Genomic DNA, 24125 nt, shown 5'->3' with positions numbered 1-24125 from the left:
TTTGGGGGGTCGCGCCCCAAGGTGTTGAAGGTTCATGTTGAAGGTTATGTCTTGGGTCAGGTGGGTTGGGGGCACTTGGACGCCTGCCTGTGAGCGTTGACTTCTCTGGGGTGGACATCTATTACTTCTATAATAAGATAAAAGCGATAAAATATTTCTTAATTACAGAAAAGGCCATTTTACCAAAAACAAAAGGGAAATTCCATGAGTAAGGGTGGGCCTTCCAGCGGTTTCCAGAAGCACATTGACTCTGTGGGCAGAGGCTCTGAGCAGACGACGAGGCAGGAGCTTGCCTGTCTGGGTGGATGAGTTGCACGCCCTCCCCCCACCAAAGGGTGGCCTAAAGGCGTTGGCTCTGGCCCGGCCAGCATGGCTCAGTGGTTGAGTGCCAACCTATGAACCAGGAGGTCACGGTTCAATTCCTCCTCAGGGCACATGCCCGTGTTGCAGGCTCCATCCCCACTAGGGGGCGTGCAGGGGGCAGCCGATCCATGATTCCAGGTTTGACCGTGATAAGCCCAGCAGTGGAGTGGAAAGGGCCTCCCCCGCAGGGGTAATTAGCTGTGACAGGTGTGGGGGAGGGTTAGCAGGCCCATCAGGCGTCCCTGGAATGCGTGGAAGTGGCCTTTGGCTGGGCCTTGGGAGGCCTCCCTCTGTCCCTGCTCTGGCCAGTCCCTGCTCCCTCTCAGACGGAGGCCCGGGATCGAGCTGGAGGTTGGAACAGCTTTGAAACCTCTGTTGTCGGCGCGAGTTCTCGTCCCGTTATCTGTGGAGTCGGCTGGGGAGCTCCAGCCTCCTGGGCCCCCTGTGAGGGCGAGTTGTCCTGGGCCCCCCGCCCCTGCCACCCCTGCCCAGCTTTGTCCCTCTCCATGAGTGTCGGCCGGGATGGATGGCCTGAAAGTGAGCATCATCGATCTTCACCCGAGAGAACGGCCCACCAGGCATCACGTGTGCTGATCAATGTTGCTGATCAATGACCTAATTAAGGAAAGAAAAGGAAGGGCCCCTGGCGCCTGGTGAGTTAATGTGCCTCCCATGGGCCCGCGAGTCTCTCGGGACGGGTTCTCTGTTCAGGATTTTGTGTTAAGACAGCGACCTTCCACGCACAGTGAGAAATTGGGGGGACACTGGTGACCGCGGGAAGGAGGGAAGTCAGGCTCCTGAGGGTGCACAGAGCATGGTGCCTGCCACCGGGGACCAAGCAGGTGTCGGCGCCCAGGGCTCCCCCACCGGCCTGCGCAGTGGGTGCAGATGCTCAGCCAAGGGGGTACCGGGGAGTAAGAAAGAAGGAATATGCCCGACGGCGTGGCTCAGTGGTTGAGCGTCAACGTTTCTCTCTCTCTCTCTCTCTCTCTCTCTCTCTCTCTCTCTCTCTCTGAAATCAATAAAATATATTTAAAAAGAAAGAAGGAAGCCGACGTTCTTCTCCCCCGTTACACCCAACAGAGAAGCCAAGCTCCCAGGATGGCCCGTCCAGGTTCCCACCGTGCGGCACAGCGTGGAGTCATCAGGCGGGTGGTCAGCCCCGGGTCCCCGGTTGTGCCCAGGCCCCAGCCTGCGCCCAGGGCCTCCTCGGTCAGGGTTGCTGCCAGGGGAGTGCTCACCCCGGTGCCTGCAGGCTCCACATATGACCCTCTCAGGAGTTCTCTGTGCTGGATGGAGTCCACTGCCATCTTTTTTTTTTTCCTAAGATTTTTTAAATTGATTTTTACAGCGAGAGGAAGGAAGAGGGAGAGAGAGAAACATCAATGAGAGAGAAACATCGGTCCTCTGCCTCCTGCACGGCCCCTCCTGATAAAATGAGCCCCTTTGTTGGAATTCCCGGCACCCTGGGCCCCGTGGCTACACCGCTGGGGACTCAGGGAGCCCTCTGTTCCACCCGCACCAGGCAGCCCTCCACCTCCAGCGGGTCTCAGGCATTCGTCTCTGCGAGTCTGGGCATCCTGTGGCTGCGGGATGGTGACAGGCAGCACCGTGACCACAGTGGGCAGCTCCCCGTCCCCTCGTCCTCTCTGCCACAGGCACTCGCTGTCCCTCGACGAGGAGGAGGGGAAATTGCCACCAAGCGGTTCCTAACCCAGATGTCACGGGTAAATGTCACAGGCACTCTCCAACGCCGAGGAAATAAATACAGCTTAATTGGCAGCGATTCTGCTAAGGAACTTCGGCCCCACGGTCTCCATTCCCACCTCCGCAAACACAGCAAAGGACGCTTGTCACAGGGAGTTCGCGAGCGCGTGCCAATGTGGAATATTTACTCGGCGGGCATGACGGTCTCTTTCCCTGTAATAACAAGGTCGCTGGGCAGAAAAATCATTTCACAGGGAAAGGGGAAAGGGCACGTCCCAAAGCAAACACGCCGCCTCCTGCAGCAGCCCCACCTGACACCCCGACAGGTCCCCTCCGCCACCTCGGTGACCGCCATCACCTTCTGAATGTCATCACACCCCGCCTCCGCCCCGGCTCTCATCACCCCTCTCTCCTGTAAACAAACAAACATATGTATATTTTTATTGTTTTCAGAGAGGAAGAGAAGTAGAAACATCAATGATAAGAATCCCGGATCGGCTGCCTCCTGCACGCAACCCACTGGGATGGAGCCTACAACCCAGGCCCTGACCGGGAATCGAACCAGGACCTCCTGGTTCATAGGTCGACGCTCAACCCCTGCCCCACGCTGGCCAGGCATCTGTCTCTCCTTTTAACCTCGATCTTAAACTGTTGGACTCCTAACCATTCCTCTGTCAGGAAAGGCATTGATCAAACCCAGCCCCACTGTTTATAGAGAAACAAGCCAACTCCCGGGCGGCTGTGGGTTTCCGTGCCAAGGCTGCAACCCTTTGAAGCGGGGTTTCCACAGGGAACTGCTCCCATACGCGGGGGTGGGGGCGGGGGGGCTCAGCCCTGTGTTAGGGTGCCATCTGGTGACAGACCCGATTTCCTGCTGCAGCTGCGGGCAGCTTCAAGGTTCCACGCTCCAAGACCCCCCCCTCCCACGCCCACCCCCGGGATAAAATCGAACTAATAAATAATGAATGCCAGTGCAACCGCGCAGAGTCCAAACGTCCGAGTTAATATGAGAGCCAGTTCTCTGGGCGCTGAGGAAGCTCACTACACAGGGAAATAGGTCCCCCTGCAGACTTGCCCTTCATCAAAAATCTGAAGTGTGGCCCGGCCGGCAGGGCTCAGTGGTTGAGTGTCAACCTATGAACCAGGAGGTCACAGTTCAATTCCCGGTCAGGGCACAGGCCCAGTTGCAGTCTCGATCCTCAGTAGGGGGCGTGCAGGAGGCAGCAATCCATGATTCTCTCTCGTCATTGATGTTTCTCTCCCTTTGCTTTCCTCTCTGAAATCAATCCTATCTAATAAAAGAGAAACATGGTAATTGGCATACAACCGCTACCCTTCCCATTGGCTAATCAGCGAGATATGCAAATTAACTGCCAGCCAAGATGGCGGCCGGCAGCCAGGCAGCTTGAAACTAACATGAGGCTTGCTTGTTTCAGTGACAGAGGACTCCAACGTTCCCCACCTGCCGCTGCAGACCTCTGAGCCTGCAGTTTAAGAAACATTGTAACAAATATAGAAGCTTAACAAAACCCCAGAAACCTGTTTTAGTCCACAGGGCTTCAGCCAGCAGGATCGCAACATTGTAAGCAAAGGCCAGAAACCTACTTTCAGCAGCAGAGGCCTAAGAGCTGGAGCCAAGCCTCAGAGCTAAAGCTGGCCCAGAATAAAAAAAAAAAAGAAAAAGAAAAATAGGAGGAGATGGGAGCTTCAGTCACCCCCAGCCTGAAAACAGCCCTCAGCCCCTCACCCAGACTGGCCAGGCACCCCAGTGGGGACACCCACCCTGATCCAGGACACCCTTCAGGGCAAACCAGCCGGCCCCCACCCATGCACCAGGCCTCTACCCTATATAGTAAAAGGGTAATATGCCTCCCAGCACCGGGATCAGCATGACAGGGGGCAGTGCCCAAACACCCTGCGGCTCTGTGTGTGACAGGGTGCGCCCCCCCCCCCCCAACTCTGCTCTGTGTGTGACGGGGTAGAGCCATAACCTCCCCATCGGCCCTGTCCTGAGTGTGACAGTGGCGGCGCCCCAACCCCCTGATCGGCCCTGCTCTGTGGGTGATAGAGGGTGGTGCCCCAACCCCCTGATGGGCCCTGCTCTGTGTGTGACAGGGTACAGAGCCCCAATGCCCCTGATGGGCCCTGCTCTGTGAGTGACAGGGGGCAGTGCCCCAACCCCCTGATTGGCCCTGCTCTGTGCGTGACAGGGGGCGGCACCCCACCTCCCCAATCGGCCCTGCTCTGAGCCCGACCAGGGGCTGCACCTAGGGATTGGGCCTGCCCTCTGCCACCCGGGAGCAGGCCTAAGCCAGCAGGTCGTTATCTCCCGAGGGGTCCCAGACTGGGAGAGGGCACAGGCCAGGGAGAGGGCACAGGCCAGGCTGAGGGGACCCCCCCTCCCCCCAGTGCACAAATTTTTGTGCACCTGGACTCTAGTAACAATATATTTTTTAAAAAATATCTGTCTGTTACCTCCAGTGGGGCTTTGGGAGTCAAATGCCACAGAGCCAGGTCTCTGCTTTCCAGCCTGGTCCCAGGCCCCCCGACTGAGGGCTCCCGGCAACCCTGGGAAGCAGGTCCTGTTGCCAACGCCAGGTCACAAACAGGCCGTCCTGTCAGGAAAAGCGTCCTTCTTGCACACACTGGGTTTCTTCATTTAAAAGAAACACAGAAGGAGGAAAAATTTCTGTGTGGGTACATACAGGCCCATGCATGCATAGATACAGGTGTGTAGGTGTGCATGCATACGCATATGTATGCATATATACATGTATGTACATGTGAAACATCTAAAAGCTTAAGAGACTGAATGACCAAACCACCGGTTGACCGGTAGCTATGACACGCACTGACCACCAGGGGGCAGACGTTCAACGCAAGAGCAGCCCCCTGGTGGGCAGTGCGCTCCCACAGTGGGAGCTCCGCTCAGCTGACAGACCTGTCCCCATGGCCCAGCAGCCCAGCGGTAGCCACTCACGCCCTCAGCAGTCCTGCAGGTCCAATCTCCGGAGAACGGGCCAGGCACTGAGGGACCAGCGTTGCCGGCAACACCCTGACAGCGCAGCCGGCCTCCTGGAAGTCAGCCTCGGGCACTGTGGCCGCTTCCCCTCCCTAGACGCTCCACAAGGAAGAACCGATATAAAAGCGGCCACCAGATTGCTCCCGACAACCGGCAGGAACATTGGCCGGAGGGATCCGGATCCCAGGCTGGCAAGGGCGTCCCACCGCCCGACCCGAGGGCCCATTGCGTCCTGGCGCCCCCCACCCCCTTTCGGGATGGGCGCCAGACGCAGGGCTCACAGCTGGCAAGCGCGGCTGTGGGCAGCGCGAGCCTCTCCCGATCAGGACTGACTGGGCGCGAGACCGTGGCAAGCGCAGTGGGGCCGGATGAGCGGGAGCAGCAGGCAGGGGCGGCAGGTGGCTTTGGACGGCGGGTTTCAGCCCAAACCCCGCAGGCCGCCCTGAGGGACCCCACCGTGCACAATTCGTGCACTGGCCTCTACTATAAAACAATAAGCCGACTCTATTTTAAACTTGGAGGACAACTGTCACTGAACACGAAGCCTTCCCTGTTCTCGGTGCAGGTTTGCTGGTGTTCGGAATCGGGACCTTTGCTTTGACTTAACGGAATGGCAGGAAATCCCCTCATTTTCACAGAAACGTGCTTCTGTAGCAGCCAAGGCTCAGTCCTTCCGAGCTCGGCTATGAAACTTCCCTTGGTCCTCGGCCTCAGCCTGTCTTAGAGCAGCCATCGGAAAAAAAACGAAAACGGGGCTAATTGCAGAAACTGAGCGCATACGGGCGTTCCCTGAAGAATCCTCCCATGTTCCTGTTTATGTGAAGATTTTTATAATAAACTGGGCGGGGGGGGGGGGGGTGTTAACTGCAATACCATCGACTTCCCATGGATCTTCCACAAAATCACTTTCACAAAATCACAAGTGGGAGAACACCTGTACCCACGTTTGAAAGTTCACCATTCGGAGCTAATTTTTAAAAAGAAAAATATTAAGGATTCCACACGCGCTAGCCGCAAACCCACGGCATGTGGCCTTCGCCGCTTAGGAAACACGAGGCTGAAAAAGAAGCCCCACTGCGCAGACTCCGCAGGGGCAGCCACGCCCCTCCCCGCGGCGTCGCCGGCTCCCAAGCGCATGCGCCGACCCCAGTAGGCGCGTTTAGTGACGTCACCGGCGGCGCCACACACGGCCGCCTGCGACCGCGGCTGCGAGCCCGAGCGAGCGAGTCGGTCTGCGGACTCCGCGCCGCGCGGGCTCGGGGACTAGGACCCTCTCCACCGCCGACTCCGACGACAGGGGCCGCGGAAGGAGGTGGAGGGGGGAAAAGCGCGAGCGGCGCCCGATGGAGACGTCATCAGAGCGCACCGGAAGCGGCCCCAGAATGAGGAGTGAGTGGGGGCGAGGGCCCCGGGCTGGGGCGTCAGGGCTCGGGCACTGGGTGCGGGGCGCCTGGAGTGAACGGGTCGCTGCGGAGTGCGAGCGGGGCTGTTGTGGAAATTGCCCCCCCTTCCCTCGGGGAAACTGAGGCCCGGCCCCGAGTCTGAGCCCGGTTCTCGGGGGCCGCTCAGTGGCGTGGCTGCTACGGGACCGGCCAAGGCCTTCGCCCGACTGGCCGCTGCCTCCCGGGTGGCCGTGGCCGCTCTGTGAACGATACCCCCCCGCCCGCGGCGATGGCGGAGAGCTGTGCCCGGGCCGCTGCAGGCAGGGGAGTGTGGACACCGTTGACACCGGCTTTGCGTGCGGTTCCGAGTCCCCCGCTGCAGGTGCCTGCCTGTGTGACCCAGGGTAGCGTCTCAGCGTATCCGAACGTCCGTGCTCTCGGGTGCAGAGCAGGAATAGTGACCACGGCACCGGATCCTGCGGAAGGGATGATGAGATGAAACGTGCTGCCCTGGCCGGTGTGGTCCAGTGGGTAGAGCGGCGGACCGAAGGGTTTTGGGTTCCATCCCGGTCAGGGGTTAAGTGCCCCGGTTGCAGGCTCGATCCCCAGTGCGGGGGCATGCAGGAGGCAGCCGATCCATGATTCTTTCTCATCATGGATGTTTCTCTCTCCCTCTCCCTTGCTCTCTGAAATCAATAAAAATATATTAGAAAAAAAAGAGAGATAAAATATGTAAAGCTTTTAATGAGGTGCATGGCGAGTACTGCGGGCTCCATAGGCGTTAGATGTGTGTTGTGACCGAAAAGGCTCCCAAGTCTCGGCACCGGGCCGGGTGGAGCAGTCATTCCTGGGGCTTGGGGTCTTGCACGTTGCTCTCTACAAACAGGTTATACTCCCCCATCTTACATTTGAGGGAGGATTAGACCCCGCATAGAAGACTTGTAACCACTTTGGTTTGTTTGATCAAATGTGCGCAGGGATGAGATTTACAGAGTGTAGTGTGAACCAAACTTTCCAATATTTGGGCGCCTGAATCAGGGCTCTGTCTCATTCTTATTCTGTCCACATCCCAGTGCCGCCGGTTTTCTTCAGACAAACAAGTAAGAAACGGGCGTGGATGTGTTGAGAAGGTGAAGCCACGTTGGTGAATACATATACATATATATTGAGCTTGAAGAAAGACCTGTATTCTATCACTTTAGGACACTATCAATTATATGATCCAATTTCATAGACGCCAAACCGTGGAGAATCTTTTTAACAAAATGTAGTATCCCGAACCACCTGCATCACATAACTTTTAAATGAGTTCCCTCATTACAAGTTGAGCAGCAATTCAGCTCCTAACCTGTGGTATTGTCAACGTAAGAAACATTCACACCTGTAGAGCAGAGGTTCTCAACCTCGGCTGCACATTAGAATCACCTGGGAATCTTTTTAAAATCCTGATTTCTGGGCCTCGTCCTCCGGAAATTCTATTTCTTTGTTACGGGGTGGAGCCGCGGTTGAGAACCACCGCTGTAGAGAGTTGTTGAGTTATGTGAGCCAAAATGATGACTACTGCCGGGAAGCAAAATCTCAACGGATCGAAAAATGGCAGTTTGCACCCTGTTTGGTACATTAGGATCAAAAGAGGAGGCATAAGTGGGACACGTGAAGTCCCCTGGTGGTAGGTGAGGGAGGTGGGAGAGAGAAAGCAGGGTTAGGGGATCTCTGGGATTGGATAAAGAGTAAAACATTTTACCGAGGTGGGTACAGGATAGTTAACAGTCAGCGATTAACACAGTTACAGTAGGAACAAGGAGATTTGCAGTCTGCTCTGGCTCAGCTCTTGTGCTTTGAGGGGTCTGGAGGAAGGAGTTGACTGACATTCCAGAGGTCTGGGTCTGGAGGAAGGAGTTGACTGACATTCCAAAGGTCTGTTATCGTAGACGCAAAAAGACTGTAGACAGGCTCGTTTAAGGTACAGATGGACTTTTTTCAGGGAAGGTTCTAGCCTAGAACCTGACTACCCGCCATAAACTGCTTTTAGTTACAAAAGTTTTCATTTCAGAACATCCGGTGTGGTGACTGTAGGTCTCTGCGTTTGTAAGGCCACCCCGCAGGCCTCCCCTGAGCTCCTCAGGGTGAGTCTGTGGCCCCTTTTCGTCCACAGTGTTTTAAACCCGTGCAGCTCCAAGTGTGGTCTGCTGGCCTGCAGCTCCATCTGAGAACTTGCTAGAAAGGCAGGATGTGGGGATGGGCCCAGAGGCTACATGCCAATAAGCCCCAGAGGTCCCTCCGCACGTTCATGTCCGAGAAGCACCTCTGAAGCCAGCCCTTGGGGTTTCTGTGATGGACGCGATGCGTGGGCAGGGTGAGAGCTTCCATGAAGGCTTTGCAGCTGTGCCCTCTGTAGCCCGCCTCCTGTCCCTGAATGAGCGTTGCTCTGTTCAGAGTAGAGAACGCCTCGGGCCTGTCGCCCAGCAGGAATCATTTCGTGTCCGTTTTCTGTCCCCAGGTGTAATCTACCACGCCCTCTCCCAGAAAGAGGCCAAGGAGCTGGATGTCCAGGTAGGTGCTTGGCAGGGGGTCTGGGAGCGATGGGGGATGACTCAGATGCTTGGTGGCCTCAGAGCCTTTCCACGTCCCACTCCTCGTCTCCCCCGTCCACGGGGCTCCAGCAGGGCCTGTTGTCCTGACGGCTGTTCCACATGTGGGTCTCCTTTCCCATTGTGTCATCTCCCACCGTGTGGGGACACTGGGCTGTGTCCACCTGAAACCTGCCCTGGTGGACGCTGTCATTTGACCTGGTCACTGGCTCCCCTGCATCCCCAACAGGGCAGAGAGACCACGTTTGTGAGATTTATGGATTCTTCTGTGATCTGCCCATTTGGCAGAAGCTCCCCCATGAGGAGGGAGATAACAGAAATCAAGATTTTGAGACCGATAGGCCTTTATTTGGTTTCTCCATGGAGGGCCACGTAGGTGTTCAAGACAGTCCAGTCATGTCAGTCCCCTCTCTGAAGGTCCAGGAAGTGGCCTCCCAGAGGCAGGACCTCGGGAGGCAGTGCCACCTGGCCTGGGGGGGTGGGGGGGGTGCGGCTGCAGTTTCAGGGCAGTGCTGCTCGGAGGCCCCTCCAGAATTACACACTGTGACTGCTGCTCTGACCCCTGGCACCTGTGCTCAGTCCGGGTCACGTGAGGCTCTGCTGTGTGTCCAGAGAGTGAGCAGGAGGCGGGAGGGGGTGGTGCTGAGATGCCTGACAGTTCCTCCCCAGGTGATGCACCCACAGCCGGAAACCCACGTAAAAGGACTGCGACACCCACCGTGAGCAGATACAGCTCCTGGGCCGGCTGTGCCGCCTCCTGGGGTCAGAGGCCTCTCCTTCAGGCCAGAGCTTGGCTCCGCCTCGCTGGCCTCAGTCACCACTGATTAAATGCCGCCCTCTCCCTCCCCCCAAAGACCAGGGAGTCTGTTCCTCCACACAGAGGTGTGATCTGTCACCAGGATGGCCTCAGGGGCAGGGTGGCCCTGGTGTCTGGCCTGGCTGTCTGTGTGACGGCCACGGACTGGCGGACTGGCGTCAGGATGTGGCTTTCGCACCTGGACAGCGGTGGGTGGGGAACAGGCAGCGCCCTGAGGCGGTGTGAGCCTCTGTGGGGGAGGCAGCCGCCCGCGAGGGCCCGGGGTGACTGTGCCTCGCAGAGCAGTGAGCCCCCCTCTGGCTGTCCCCCCAGCGCCCCGGAGCCCAGCGCGCCGAGGCCTTCCTGCAGGCCTTCCTGCGGCGCTGCACGCCCCACATGAGCCAGCGCGCCCGCGAGGACCAGCTGCAGCGCAAGGCCGTGGTGCTGGAGTACTTCACCCGCCGGAGGGGCAGGGAGCCGAGGAGGCGGGCCCGGGGCCTGTCCGCGCGGCAGAGGAGGGCGCTGCGGCTCTTCGACATCAAGCCGGAGCAGCAGAGGTACCGGCCTTCCTGCCTGCCTTCCTGGCCGGTGGAGCCTCCCGCTTCTGCCGCCAGGGGGCAGCCTTCCTTCACCCACCAGGACTGGGTTTGGGTTTGGGTTTGGGTTTGGCTTTTAATAGGGAGGCTGGTGAGTGGCTGGCGTCTGTCCCAACCCTAATAGGACCTGCCTCTAGTGCGTCTGTTGCCCATGACAACAGGCTGGCTGTCCTCCAGCTCTTTCAGAAAAGAGCAACTGAGACTTCTTCCTACGCATCTCCCTAAGCTTCTAATAGCACAGGCAGAGTCACCCCCGGTTACTGCCCGGGAGCGTGCTGCCCGCGTGTTGGGAAGCCTCCGCAGGGACATGGCACTCCTAGTGGGAGGGGCTCCCTCCTGCCACGCCGCCCTCGGCCGGCTCTGGGTGTGGGTGCCTGGGGACTGTTTGTAGACTTTCACTTCCAGACCTGTAGCCAGGAGCCTCCCACACCCACTGGACAGTCTGTCACCCTGTCCATGGCCTCTCGAGAAACCAGCTGGGTTTGGGGCCGGGGGGTGCAGCTGTCTGTCTCAGGGACCTCATGGTGTCCCCACCGCTACGGCCCTCTTCAGGTTTTAGCCGAGTCTCTCCATCCTCTAACCCACAGTTGGGGTCCTCTCCTCCGCGCCCTCCCCTGCCCGGCAGACCTGTCACCGTCCCCGGGTCCTGCGTGACATCCAGCAGCTCGGGTTGAACACGGCTCACCTAGCTCAGCGCCCTGATGCGCAGGGCCTCAGAGTGCAGGCATCAGCAGCCTGGAGTGGGTTTCTCCTGGAGGAGAAGTCCAAGTGTGCGTGTGCTGGCCGCCGTGCAGGCGGGTCCACCGCCCTCAGGCCCAGGCAGCGTGGCCTGGTGTGTCCGGCTGCTCCGGCAGCTCTAGACATTGCCCCGTGGTCTCGGGCGGCTGCCTGTGCTCCAGGTGTCACAGCTGTGTCCAGTGGCAGGGAGGGGAGTGGCCCGGAAGGCGCACCTTCCTCGTCTCACTAGCAGGAACGTGGCCTTGGAGGGCCCACCAGTGAGGAGACAGGGTCGAGGGGAGGAAGCAGGCGAATGGAGATGGTGGCCCCAGGCGTCCTTGGTGGGAAGCTGAGCGCTGTGCTTTGGACGGTGTCATCAAGCTCATGGGCCTCGCTTCCACCCTCTGACTTCCCACAGATACGACCTCTTTCTCCCCCTGCACGAGCTCTGGAAACAGTACATCCGGGACCTCTGCAATGGCCTCAGGCCAGACACGTGAGTTGAGTTTCTGAAGCCTTGCCCTTTGGGGGAACCCATGCCTTGCGGACCCAGACCCTGACGGCTGTGGGTGCGGCCTGGGAACCCGCTTCCCCAGCGAAGACGGTGAGGCTTCTGTCTGCCCTGCAGGCAGCCCCAGGCGATCCAGGCCAAGCTGTTGAAGGCAGATCTCCATGGCGCCATTGTTTCAGGTGAGGGCCTGAGAGCACGTGGCACGCGGGCGGCACTGTGGGGTCAGGGTGTGAGAGTGCTCCTGCCGGGGATGTCCCCAGGTCGGCACTGGGCGGAGAAACATCACCGTGGTCGGCAAACTGCGGCTCGCGAGCCACATGTGGCTCTTTGGCCCCTTGAGTGTGGCTCTTCCACAAAATACCACGTGCAGGCACGCACGTACAGTGCAATTGAAACTGTGTGGCCCATGCACAGAAGTCGGTATTTTGTGGAAGAGCCACACTCAAGGGGCCAAAGAGCCGCAGTTTGCCGACCACTGCTAGGAGGTCTCTGCCCTCGCCACGTGCCCCGACTGCCGCCTGGAGGGTGTGGGACACCTGTGACCTGGCTCCGAATCCTGCCCACACCCTGGCCTGCGGGCCCCACAGGACACCCTGTCGGCCATCGCAGAGTCACAGGCCGCGGGCGGGGAAGCTGGGTCCTCGTGCACTCAGGCCCGGCCCCCGGGGCACTCCCTCGCCACTGGGCAAGGCCTGAGCTGGAAGCACTTCTCCTTTGCAGTCACGAAATCCAAGTGCCCCTCCTACGTGGGCGTCACAGGGATCCTCCTGCAGGAAACAAAGCACGTTTTCAAAATCATCACCAAAGAAGACCGCCTGAAAGGTACGCGCTGTCCCCGCGGGCACTGCGCTACACCTGCCCCTGGCTCAGCCCACACCTCCCTGAGGAGCAGCTGGACGCCGACAGGCAGGAGGCAGGGCAGCACCTGCCCCTGGGGGCGCGGGAGCTGCGCCCTTGGCGGTGAGCCTGTGGGTCCGGGAGGCCTGCGAGCCCCCCTCCAGCTCCCCCTCTAGCCACGGTGCAGGCGTGAGCCGCGCCGGCACAGGAAGTTCAAACCACACGTGGGGGTTTGATTCCCTTAATTTTTTTTTTTTTTTATAAATGTTACTTTTCTTTGAAAAATATTTTTTTAATTGATTTCAGAAAGGAAGGGAGAGAGAGAAAGAAATATCATTGATGGAGAATCACGGATTGGCTGCCTCCTGCACACCCCGCACTGGGGATGAAGCCCGCCGACTGGTCAGGTGCCCTGACCGGGAATCGAGCCCTGACCTCCTGGTTCATGGGTCGACACTTAACCACCGAGCCACGCCGGTCGGCGGTTGCTTTAATGTTTGAGCTGGCTTTTCCTGCCGCTGCCACCCGTCTCCCTGCGGCTCTTTCGCTCTAGTTTTCACCTCGGAGCGTGGTCAGTTTTCCTCCCCGAGCGCAGAGCCTTGAGCCACCTGAAAGCTGTTTGTGGGGGACCTGGGCTGGCGCTGCCCTGGGAGGTCCTGGTGCTGAGAGGTGGGCTCTGACCTTGGGCCCTGACCGTGGGGGCTGAGCTCTGTTGAGGACGTGAGTGACCTGGCTGTGCAGGGGGACCCCGCCGGCCCGGTTTCCTGGTAGCTCATTTCTAGAGCCTCGTGGGCAGGGCTGCGGCGGGCGGGCCGGTGCGGGTCCCCACGCGGTCTCCCCCTCCGCAGTGATCCCCAAGCTGGGCTGCGTGTTTTCCGTGGAAACCGGCGGCTTCGTTTCCTACATTCACGGAAGCAAATTCCAGCTCCGGTCGAGCGAGCGGTCCGCCAAGAAGTTCAAAGCGAAGGGAACCATGGACCTGTGAGCGCTGCGGCCCACGGGGTCACGGCCGAGAGGAACGCCGGCCCGAGCCCAGCTCCTGGGAGACAGCAGGCGCTTCCGGGGAGACCACCCCGGTCGGTAGGACACCTGGGAAGAAACGCCTGGTGTCGGGGAGCAGGGTGCACAGTTCCGGGGGCCTGCGTGTTCCTCCCTCCCGGGGAGAGGGGGGCAGGAGACACCGAGCGGCCCTCTGGCTCGTGGGTGTGGGGGCTCCGCCGCCCGTCCTGCGTCTGCTGCTCTGTGACGCGAGCTGTCTGTGATAATAAAAGCATTTGGGCCTCGGCTCCAGTTCCCAGTCTCCTGTGGTGCAGCAGGTGGGAGGGTGGGGGAGGGTGGGGCCTGGGCAGGGCCGCCTCAGGCCTCAGCTTCCTCTGCAGACACCGCCCACAGGCGCGGGGCCCAGCTCTGGTCTGTGACCGGTCTGGACCACAGTTTCTGCAAACAGCTGAGCTCCTCCACCCTCCCTCCCTCTGGGGCCTGGGTGGCAGAGGGGGCTCCCTGGAGGGGGCTCTAGGTCCGAGCAGCTGTGGGATCTGAAGAAGGTGGTCACCCCCAGGCTCAGGGCAGGGCCCGCAGAGCCATCGAGGACCCGGGCAGTCACCTGCCCGCTGGGCTCGGGCCGGCAGGAGGAGAGGCGGGCAGAGGCGTGGGCTCTGGCTGCCAGTCCCCGGCCCCCAGGAGACGCGGAGGCTCTGCTGCCTAGTGGGAGGGAGAGCTGCTGGAAAGTTCCGGCCCGTGGGCCAGGGGGCATTCCGCCAGCCACGAAGCCGGGGCCTCAGTGTCACCCTCTGTCCAGTGGGGCCAGCAGACGATGGGGGTTTCCTGGAAAGGTACCTGAGACTTACTGCCCCGGGATCGCGGGGTGCACGTGACCACATCCAGGTCCTGGGCTGCAGGGGGACCCCAGGGACCCCGGAAGCTTCGCGTCCTCTGAGGCCCAGCTGCTCCTCTGTCAGACATTTGGGGACCGTGGGCTCCAGATGGTGTCTGACGTCCCTCCAGCCCGGGCGTCTGGGCTGGGACGGCGCTTCCGGGTGTGGGAAAGGTCCCAGCTTCATGTGGGCTCAGAGTAAACGTGGACGCCGCAGCCGTAAATGCATGGAAAGAGCTCTCTGGACAGCGGCGCGTTCTCGTGGCGCTGCGTTTCATCGCTGTAATGCCTAATTAAGACATCTGTTAAGTGCCTCTGATATTAACTTAATCGAGGGGCTTCTAGTAGGACTGTACTGGAATTGTCCATTTAATTACCCGCATGGGCCCTTAATGGGTGTCTTAAACAGGCGTCATTACCGAGAGTGGGAGACAGATTAAAACGAGTCGTGACACTCCTGGTGATCGTTCCTGGGCTGTGAAGGGCGAGCGTGACGTAGTGGATGCGTGGACGTGGAGACGGCTGGGTGCGGGCTGGCGTCCCGCAGGGCCAGGCTGGCTGTCCTGGCGGCTTTGCCCACAGAAGTGCAGCCCCTGCGTGCCTCTCCCAGGAAGCGGTCCCAGGCCTGGTCCTGGGTGAGGCGAGGGGGTGGTGAGGAGGGAGAGGCAGGAGATGGTGCCTCACCCAGCGGGCTCGCTAACTACCAGCAGGTGCGTGGATCTCGCGCTCACAGCCCCACCAGTCTCCTTGAGTCCCAGTGGTTCCCCTCGCCCTCTCCACCTCCCAGGCCGCAGCTCCCACCCCCGCCCAGCATCTCAGCCACAGCCTTCCACCACCTCCCTCCTTACGTGGCCCTGGCCACAGCCAGGCAACCTCTGTGACCCGTGACTCAGGTCCTGTCACCCATCTTCTGCCCAAACCCACGCACGAGTTCCCAGGACCCTGAGAATGACAGGCGCTCTGACCCAGCCCGGCCTGCCCCTGCCACCCTCTCTCAGCCCCTAACCCCCCGCCACGCGTGTCCTGCCGCCTCCGCACACGGTGCCACCGCCACTCCTGCTCGGCCTCTCGGCTGGACCTCCCACAGGACCCTCCTGCACTCGCCACACCACCGCGCCTGCTCCTTTACCGAATATGACGGGGCGCCGGGCTTGTCTCCACCATCATCACATGGTAACCTCGGGCGACCTAGACACGGCCGTGCACACAGTGAGTGCGCAGTTAAATATTTGTTGTGCGACCAGAAGAAAACAAAACAGCCAAGGGGTGGAGGGGGAGAGGTACAAAGGGCGAGAGGTCTCCCCCTGCAGCCTCATTAGCCGGGACTCTTGTCTCCTGGTTTGGAACTTCCTCCTCCCCTCCCCCGAGAGGGCGCCCCAGCTTCCCCAGCGCCACTGCCCACTCTACCCCCCCAACACCTGGTGAGGCACGTGGGACTCGGCTGGGGAAACTGAGGCCCAGAGAGCAAAAGCCGGTGGCCAGAGTCATCCTGGGAGTAGAGGGCAGGACAGGGCAGGGTGCCCAGCCCCACCCCAGCTGGGTTCCTCTAGGTGTGCCCTGCCCTGGCTGGGAGGTAAGGCCCCAGGTAGGGTGGTGGCATTTTTGAGGGTCCCTTGCAGCCCAGAACAGGAGCACTGGCACCCAGGTCAGGGGGCTGAGGGGTGACACCCCACATCCCACCAGCTGCCCGCACTCTGGCCCCTCCCAGCCACAGGGCAACTGCAGAAGGGTTTGCATCCATTGTCTGCCCCCAGGGGCCTGCACCCAGCCGAGCTGTGAGTCTCAGCTCCTCCCTCACCCTCTGTGCGGCACAAAAAATACAATAAAAATAATACAAAACAACAAAATAAGTGACTCGGGAATTGGTGTTTAATGAAGCACTAAGACTTGCTGGGGCCTGGCGCCGCCTCATGAAACCACCCCCAATTCAGTCCAGATGAGCCTCAGCTCAGCCCAGTGTGATGAGATGATTGCTCCCAGGAGCGACCAGCAACCCCACCATGCTTTCCCCACAGTCAGCTCCCAGCTGCTGGCTGGCAGGAGGGAGGGAGGGAGCCACCCCGAGGCTGGGGGAGATGGAAGCACCAATCCAGCTGTCTGGGCTTGGCTCAGTGGTTGAGCATTGACCTATGAACCGGGAGGTCACAGTTGGATTCCTGGTTGGGGCGCATGCCTGGGTTGCAGGCTCGATCCCTAGGGGGCGGGGCGGGGGGGGGGTGGGGGCGGGGGAGGGGCGGGGGTGCAGGAGGCAGCTGATCCATGATTCTCTCTCATCATTGATGTTTCTGTCTCTCCCTCTCCCTTCCTCTCTGACAGCAATAAAAATATATTAAAAGAAGAAGAAGAAGAAGGGACCTGGGGACACCTCAGGGTCCTTCTGTCTAAAGTGGTGAAGCAGCCTCCGCCCTCTGGTGTGACTGAGATGTGTGCGTGCTCCTGGCTCAAACACACGGCTGTTTCCTTTTCATTATGTTTTTCCCAGCTTTCTTTTTGTTCCCCAATCCCGACACCCTGAGCCCTGAGCCCCACAGCCAGGAAGGAGCAGAAAAGTCCTCAGGGAGCCCTCGCTTTTTCCACAGCTTGTGGCCGGGCTGACTCAGCTTCTGCCCCTCCGTGAGTCACGAGTTTTTCCTCTTCTTGGAGGAGCATGGCCCTCCGCCCAGGTCTCCTCCGACCACGCGGGCCCCATGGGGAGGGACAGGCAGCTGCATGACGGAGTCTGCGCCGCCTCCAGGGCCTTCTCCGGAGCTCCATCCAGAACAGCACAGCTGGGAGGAAGGGCAGACGAGGAGACATAGGTCCTAGTGGACCCCTGACCAACAGTGAGAGGAGGCTTGTTGGGGTCTCCTGACTCCAGGACCAACATCCTTTCCCCAGTTTTCCAGAACCATGGAAACGCCTCCTTCTCCAGACACCTGCTTTGGGCCTGGCACAGTGCTGGGTGCCAGGCAGGGTGCTGTGGTAGCGAGCTACATAGCTGTGCCCTTGGCATAAAAAGTGTGTACAGCTGGGATGGCATTTCCCAGAGTCGCCATGTCCCAGCTGACCTCTGAGCTTACGCCTCGGCCTCTGGGATCCTGGGGGCTGTCTCCCCCTCTGTATGGAGGTCTGGCTGCCCCATCAGGACCCATAAACCCACAGGCTTCCTGAACTGCAGGGGCGTCAGTGGGCAAACTGAGCGAGAGGGATCCACGGGGCTCTGTGGGGGCGGCAGTGGCCGGGAAACCACCCCTGTCTGCGGGCACAACTCTGCCTGGAGTTGGGCACCATGGCTGGCCTTCTGTGCATGTTTGACAATTTCCGCTATTAAAGGTTTAAAGTAGATCAAATGCGCCAGGCGGTGTGGCCCAGTGGTTGAGCGTCGACCTCTGAACCAGGTCACCGATCAGAGCATTTGCCGGGGTGCAGCCCCATCCCCAGTATGGGGCGCGCAGGAGGCAGCCAATCAATGATTCTCTCTCATCATTGACGTTCCTTTCTCTCCCTCCCTCTCCCTTCCTCTTTGAAATCAATAAAAATAGATTTAAAAATTAATAAAAATAGAGAAAATGCTGCTGATTTGTTAAAGTGATTATTAACCTCTAGCGGAGATGACCACATCAGCGGCCAGCAGGACGCCCCGCCCAGGCCCGGCCGCCGGGCGCACGACCCACGCACTCAGCTCGGCCGCTCCGCCCGCGCACATCGCTGGGACTCGGCTCTGCGGGCTGGGCGCCCAGGCCACGCCCCCGCCGCGCGCCTGGCCTCCGATTGGCGGAGCCGCCGGGGGGCGTGTCCGGAGAGTCCGGCCGCGGCGTGGGCGCGGCGGGCCGGGCAGCGGCGGGCAAGCGGGACGCGGAGTGCGGGTTCGCAGGGTCCAGGCGGAGAGGTGAGCGCCCCCCTGGCAGGGCAGGGGCGGAGAGGTGAGCGCCCCCCGGGGCAGGGCAGGGCCCCCGCGCTGCCCACGCGACCCACACCGCCGGGTCCCGTGGGTGCGCGGCCAGGGCGGCTCGGACTCTGGCCAGCAGCGGAGGCGCGGAGCAGGCGCTCCTGGCTGGCGGCGGGGTGGGGGCTTAGGGGCTCCGCGGAGAGAGGGGGGACAGGAAAAGGGGCGCGGGGCCGAGGAGGGGTCCTCGGGGTGCGCGACGTGTGGACGGAGGGGGCTCTGGGGCGCCCGCTGTCCGGGGTGTTGTTGGGAGAGACCCGGCCTCCCCCCCCCGTCGGGGCCTCCCTCCTGGTCCCTGTCCGTGGGGTCTGGAGAAGGGGGGACCGCTGCCCCCGCGGAGGGAGTCGGGGTGCGTGGCTGCCCGGGCCTCCCGGCCCCTCATTGTGGAGCCGCCTGCCCTCTGACCCGCGGAGTTTGTGACTTGGGGGGGGGGGGGCTGTCCAAGGAAGCAGGCTGGGCGCCCATTTCACGGAAGAAGTCAGTGAGGCCGCTCCTGCCCGCCTGGGATCCGCCCGATCCCCTCCCTCTCCCGCCAGCCCCGTGCAGGGGGGGATGGAGGCCCATCGCCCACACTTGCCGGCGAGGGCAATGTCCGGAATCTGAGCGAAGCGGCTCACAGGAAGGGGGGCGGGGGCCGCTCTTGCCGCCCCGTTTCCACTTGGGGGAGGGGTGTTCCTGGTAGCGATTCCCACTGGGGTCTGCAGGCCCAGCGATGACTGACCTCAGCCGTGTCCCGCACACGTCAGCCCTGGGGCTGCCAAGACCCAGAGGGGAGGCGGCCCAGCTGAGCTGAAGGACCTGCCCGACCCCACCTGCCCCCAGCGGCCCCATGACCTGGGAGGTCAGGGAGGGGTGACGATCAGGGGTGAAGATCTGATTCTGGTTTTGGTCAAGAGCAGCCGTCAGCCTGGCTGGTGTGGCTCACTGGTTGAGCATCGACCTGTGAACCAGGAGGCCACGGGTTCGAATCCCAGGCAGGGCACAGGCCCGGGCTGTGAGTTCCATTGCCACCCAGTGTGGGGCGTGCAGGAGGCAGCCGATCAGGGATCCTCTCTCATCATTGATGTTTCTCTCTCTCTCTCCCTCTCCCTTCCTGTCTGAAATCAGTGGGAATATTTTTTTTAAATAAATAAAGAAGAGCAGCCCGCAGCCGCCCGCAGGTAGTTCAGAGCTGGGCTTCCTGGTCCCTCCGCTGGGACCCTGGGCAGGGACTCCGAGGATGGAGGTGGCTTGAGTGAGGATTAAGGGAGCTAACACTTGCAATGCGCGTCCCGCTGTGCCCTGTGCCCTGTGAGCTGTGGTTTATTTTCCTCATTCCTGTTCTTTCTGGGGGGAGGGCCTTCTGGGAAGCCCGGGGCTGGGCGAGGCTGAGAGGCGGCCCCGCTGCATCGGGCAGAGCACTTGGTCAGTGGCACCACCCTAGCCACACCCCTTCATCCCCCACCAACCCCCAGTGCCCTGGGAGATACCCCAACTCCTGTCCTGGCTGTGGCCCTGTGACAGCCCCTGTGGCCCCTCTGACCTGACCTCACCCTCCTCCCTCCACGGCCTCCGAGGGTCTCTGAACCCTTCCCTGGGCCCAGACATGCTTCCCTCCGGCCTGTGCAGGGCAGGCTCCCCCACAGGGTGCAGGGGGTGCCAGGTGACTGTCCCTGATTCTGCCTGGCACCACCCAGCCCTGCCGGGCACGTCAGCCTTCCTCCTGGCGGCCAGCACTCGGCATCAGAAATGACCTGCTCGGTTCACTTTCTAGCAAACGCCGCCCACCAGAAAGTCTGCCTCTGAGGGCTGGTCCCCGCTCCCTGCTGGGAGGGTGCCCACACCCCTCTGCCAGGGCTCAGAGCTGTCCTCCATCAGTGGAGGGAGGGAGGGAGGGAGGTTCATTTTCTCATGAGAACAGCAAACAGAAGAGGCCACCCCATCAGCTGGGGGATGGGGGTGGGGAGGCAGGAGGAGGCGGGGCTGCTGTTTTTACCAAGAAAAACCTCCAGGTCCTGTCACACAGGGTGTGAAGCTAAGGTCATGGGGAGGTGGGCGGATGCCAGGGGAGCCGCTGGGACCTGGCCAGGCCCTGTGCTCACTTCCTCCAGGCCACGCCCACGGGCCCTCTGGTCAGGGGGGACCTGCAAGCCAGCCCCGGAGCTCACCCACCCACAGGGCCGCTCTGGCTCTTCTCAGCCCCGGGCCCGTCCCCCTCAGCTGTGGGGTCACAGGTCTCGGTCCTTGGCTGCAGCCTGGGTTCCCACCCGCCTGCCCGGCGCCTGACACAGGAGTGTGCCTGGCAAGGGTGGCCCAGGCCCCTGCTGGTGCCCATGCCAGGCCTGCGGGCGCCCCGACCAGGAGAGCTCAGCGCTCTGCACCCACACAGGGTCCTGTGAGCTCGCCTCTGAGACTTACATTTAGACAGAGAGACGAGCCGGGCACGTCCCCACTTCCCGCATCCACTGGCGGGATGCCGTCTCGTTTGCTGCTGCGCTTTTTAAATAAAAGAAATAAAATAGTGCAGACAAGGGCCTGCCTGCTCCCCTCTTCCGGGTTCATCCAGCCCCCCCTGCCCACGCAGGCCACTCTCCCCTGACTTTTCCCCCCAAATATGTTTTTATTGCTTTCAGAGAGGAAAGGAGAGGAAGAGAGAGAGAGAGAGAGAGAGAGAGAGAGAGAGAGAGAGAGAGAAACATCAACGATGAGAGAGAACCATGGACCGGCTGCCTCCTGCACGCCCCACACTGGGGATGGAGCCTGCAACACAGTCCTGTGCCCTGACCGGGAATCGAACCATGACCTCTGGGTTCCTAGGTCGATGTCCAACCACTGAGCCACACTGGCCGGGCTCCTCAGCACTTGGTGTCCGTCCTGCTGACCTGCGAGGTCTGGAGCACGTGCAGCTGCAGACGCCATCCCATGTGTGAGACCCGCCGTCTCACCCCCACCCGCTGCCAGGGTCGCCGTGGTCCTCGCTGTGGGGACTGAGGTCACTGCCTGGTGTGTCTCCCTCCGCTGCTCTCTGAGCTCCTCCCAGGAGCCCTCCTCCCTCCATCCCAGGGCCCCAGCTCAGCCTAAAGGCCCTGGGGTGGCGCCCAGGGCAGGGTCAGCGATGGTCCCAGCAGGGCTGTCCCCAGAACCAGCGAGGTCTGCATGCGGCACACGGCCCGGTCAGACGCCTAAACCGCCGCTCCTACAGAAGGTGCTGTGGGCGCCTCTCAGGAGGCCTGCGGGCGGGAGGCCAGTGCTCGGTGACTAGGGCTGAGCCCCTTGTGCAGTGCACCCGCCTCCCTGCAGGGCCCTGCCCCACTTCCCACAGGTGGTGGCGGGGGAACCACAAGGTGCTGACCCAGAAACACCGATCGTGTGACCTCCTGGCCCATAGGTCGATGCTCAGCCACTGAGCCACGCCCACCGGCCATCCGTGTATTCCGTCCCTTAGACTTCACGTAGGGGTGAGCTCCTGTGATCCTCACTGCCCTCTGACTGGCTTATTTTGCCTCCCATGATGCTCTCCATGTCACCCTCTTTCCTGCGGCCTCCCCATCCCTGGCTCCGCACACGCCCCGCCCCGGGGGACCCCTCACCTCCCAGTGACTCCTGTCTCAGGGTGGGCCTCTGGGCAGGAGGGGGCTGGAGACGGGCTGGGCTGGGCAGTGGGGTCCCGCCCCGGGGCCGCCCGCCGACGCCCTGTGCGCCCTCCGCAGCCCGGGACGATGGTGGAGCAGCTGGCGCACACGGAGATCAACCGCCGGCGCATCGCCGAGGTGGAGCGCTGCTTCGGGGCGTCGGGGCAGCCGCTGGCGCTGCCGGGCCGCGTGCTGCTGGGCGAGGGCGTGCTGACCAAGGAGTGCCGCAAGAGGGCCCAGCCGCGCGTCTTCTTCCTCTTCAGCGACGTCCTGGTCTACGGCAGCATCGTGCTCAGCGGGCGCCGCTACCGCGCCCAGCGCGTCATCCCGCTGGAGGAGGTGACGCTGGAGCCGCTGCCCGAGACGCGGCAGGCGCGGCACCGCTGGCTCATCCGCACGGCCCGCAAGTCCTTCGTGGTGTCGGCCGCCTCGGCCTCCGAGCGCCAGGAGTGGATGGGCCACATCGAGGAGGGCGTGCGGCGGCAGCTGCGGGCCTCGGGCCGCGCGCCCAGCACGGAGCACGCGGCGCCCTGGGTGCCCGACAAGGCCACGGACATCTGCATGCGCTGCACGCACACCCGCTTCTCGGCGCTCACGCGGCGCCACCACTGCCGCCAGTGCGGCTTCGTGGTCTGCGGGGACTGCTCCCGCGCCCGCGTCCTGCTGCCGCGCCTGGCGCCCAAGCCCCAGCGTGTCTGCGGCCTCTGCTACCGCCAGCTGGCCGCCCAGAGGCGCCAGGGGGAGGGGGAGGGGGAGGGCGAGGGGGGAGGAGAGGGGGGCCCGGGCGCGGGGTCCCCTTCTGGGGCCGGGGCCGGCTGCGGGGTGTCCAGTGGGGATGAGGACGATGAGGACTCGGACGAGGACAAGGAAGGCGGCGGGGAGGGCGACTGGCCCAGCCGCGTCAGGTTCTACGACTCCGGGGTCTCCTGGTCCTCCTTCCACAGCTGACGGCGGCCTCGGCTGCCGGTGGGGCCCCAGTCACTTCTGCATCCGCGTGGACACCCTCCTCTCCTGAGGGTGCAGAGCCCCCGAAGCTGCCCGGCGCCCCCAGAACCCCGTGCTGGGCTGGTGGGTGGCGGTGGGAGAGGCATGGGCCCTCCCGACGCCCAGACCCTCCTCTGCACATGGGCATCTCTGTCCACTTCGGGTTCTCTCTCCAGGTAGCAAACCCCACGCACAGGCCTCCTGGGCCGAAGGCCATTGCTCAGCCCTGAGAGCTGTGCTGCCTGAGGGACAGGCCCCGGCGCCTCATGGGACAGCGAGTCCTGCTTCTCGGAGGCCGTGATCCGCAGCACGGGACCCGCGACCAGGACGCCCACAGGGACCATGTGGCTCCGGGAACCAGGCCTGCCCACGCCCCTGGCTGGTGCCCGCCTGCCCGTCAGCTGGGCTCTGTCCGGCGGTGCCCACCAGGCTGGGGCTGCAGCCTGAGCTCCGGGTGCAGGGCAGCCTGCCCAGGCTGCGCCTCGCACTGTCCCGGTGTTGGCGGTCCCTCAGGGATCCCTCCTGTGGCCGGGGAAGCGGTGTTTCCTGTGGGGACTGACTTCCGGTACAGAAGCCTCACCAGGCTGACTCCTGATAAACAGGAAGCTCACGGCGGCTGTGGTTGAAAGGCCAGGTGTCCCCCGGGCTGTGCCCACCAGAGGCTGACCCTGTGCTGGGGTCGCAGTCCACCCTGCACCAGGCTGGGGACGCGGGCAGCCGTGGGCTCAGGGGTTCCCACCGATCGGGGTGGTTGCCATGCACACACCCGCCCGTCAGGGCCCCGGCACCTGCAGCAGGTCATGTGCTGAGTCCCCGAGCGGCGGGCAGCATGAGGATGCCCGCCTGGCCCCGGAGCCCTGGGCCCTTTCCGGCCGTCTCCGGTGGGTGCTTCTGCCGCCTTTGCCCACCGCCTGGCGCTGTGGCAGGGCGGGCTCACTGCCATCTGGACGGGTGCCTTAGGGCCGGGAGAGGCAGGCGCGGTGCCCGAGACCCCACCATCAGGTTCCCGTCCCTGCGAGACGAGGCCTCTCTGGCTGAGTCTCAAAGGTCCGCCTAGAGCAGTGGTTCTCCACCTTCTGGCCCTTTAAATACAGTTCCTCATGTTGTGACCCAACCATAACATTATTTTCGTTGCTACTTCATCACTGTCATGTTGCTACTGTGATGAATCGTCATGTAAATATCTGATCTGCAGGATGGTCTTAGGCGA

At 61.8% G+C, this 24125-nt stretch overlaps 2 protein-coding genes across 3 annotated transcripts; both read left to right on the top strand.

The window, feature by feature from the left end:
* Positions 1–6247: 6247 nt before the first annotated feature.
* On the top strand, positions 6248–13815 carry POP4 (POP4 homolog, ribonuclease P/MRP subunit). 2 transcript variants are annotated; one of them, XM_081108512.1, is made up of 7 exons: positions 6248–6481; positions 8975–9027; positions 10195–10418; positions 11593–11670; positions 11803–11864; positions 12406–12507; positions 13371–13815. In XM_081108512.1, the coding sequence occupies exons 1-7, from the start codon at positions 6436–6438 to the stop codon at positions 13505–13507; spliced, it is 702 nt and encodes a 233-aa protein (XP_080964638.1). In that variant the 5' UTR covers positions 6248–6435; the 3' UTR covers positions 13508–13815. The 2 variants fall into 2 exon arrangements, with proteins under 2 accessions (XP_080964638.1, XP_080964639.1); XM_081108513.1 differs by having other exon boundaries at positions 6263–6481; positions 12829–13808.
* Positions 13816–18172: 4357 nt separating this feature from the next.
* Positions 18173–22879, top strand: PLEKHF1 (pleckstrin homology and FYVE domain containing 1; the record flags this gene model as incomplete). Its single annotated transcript, XM_081108440.1, has 2 exons — positions 18173–18297; positions 22010–22879. Exon 2 carries the CDS (start codon positions 22019–22021, stop codon positions 22877–22879), a length of 861 nt encoding a protein of 286 aa, XP_080964566.1. The 5' UTR covers positions 18173–18297; positions 22010–22018.
* Between the last annotated feature and the right edge of the window lie 1246 nt (positions 22880–24125).

This window comes from Myotis nattereri (assembly GCF_964212035.1).
Source record: "Myotis nattereri genome assembly, chromosome: 15".
NCBI lineage: Eukaryota > Metazoa > Chordata > Mammalia > Chiroptera > Vespertilionidae > Myotis > Myotis nattereri.
The sequence above is the reverse complement of the archived record's forward strand: the minus strand, read 5'-3'. Positions and strand labels throughout refer to the sequence as shown.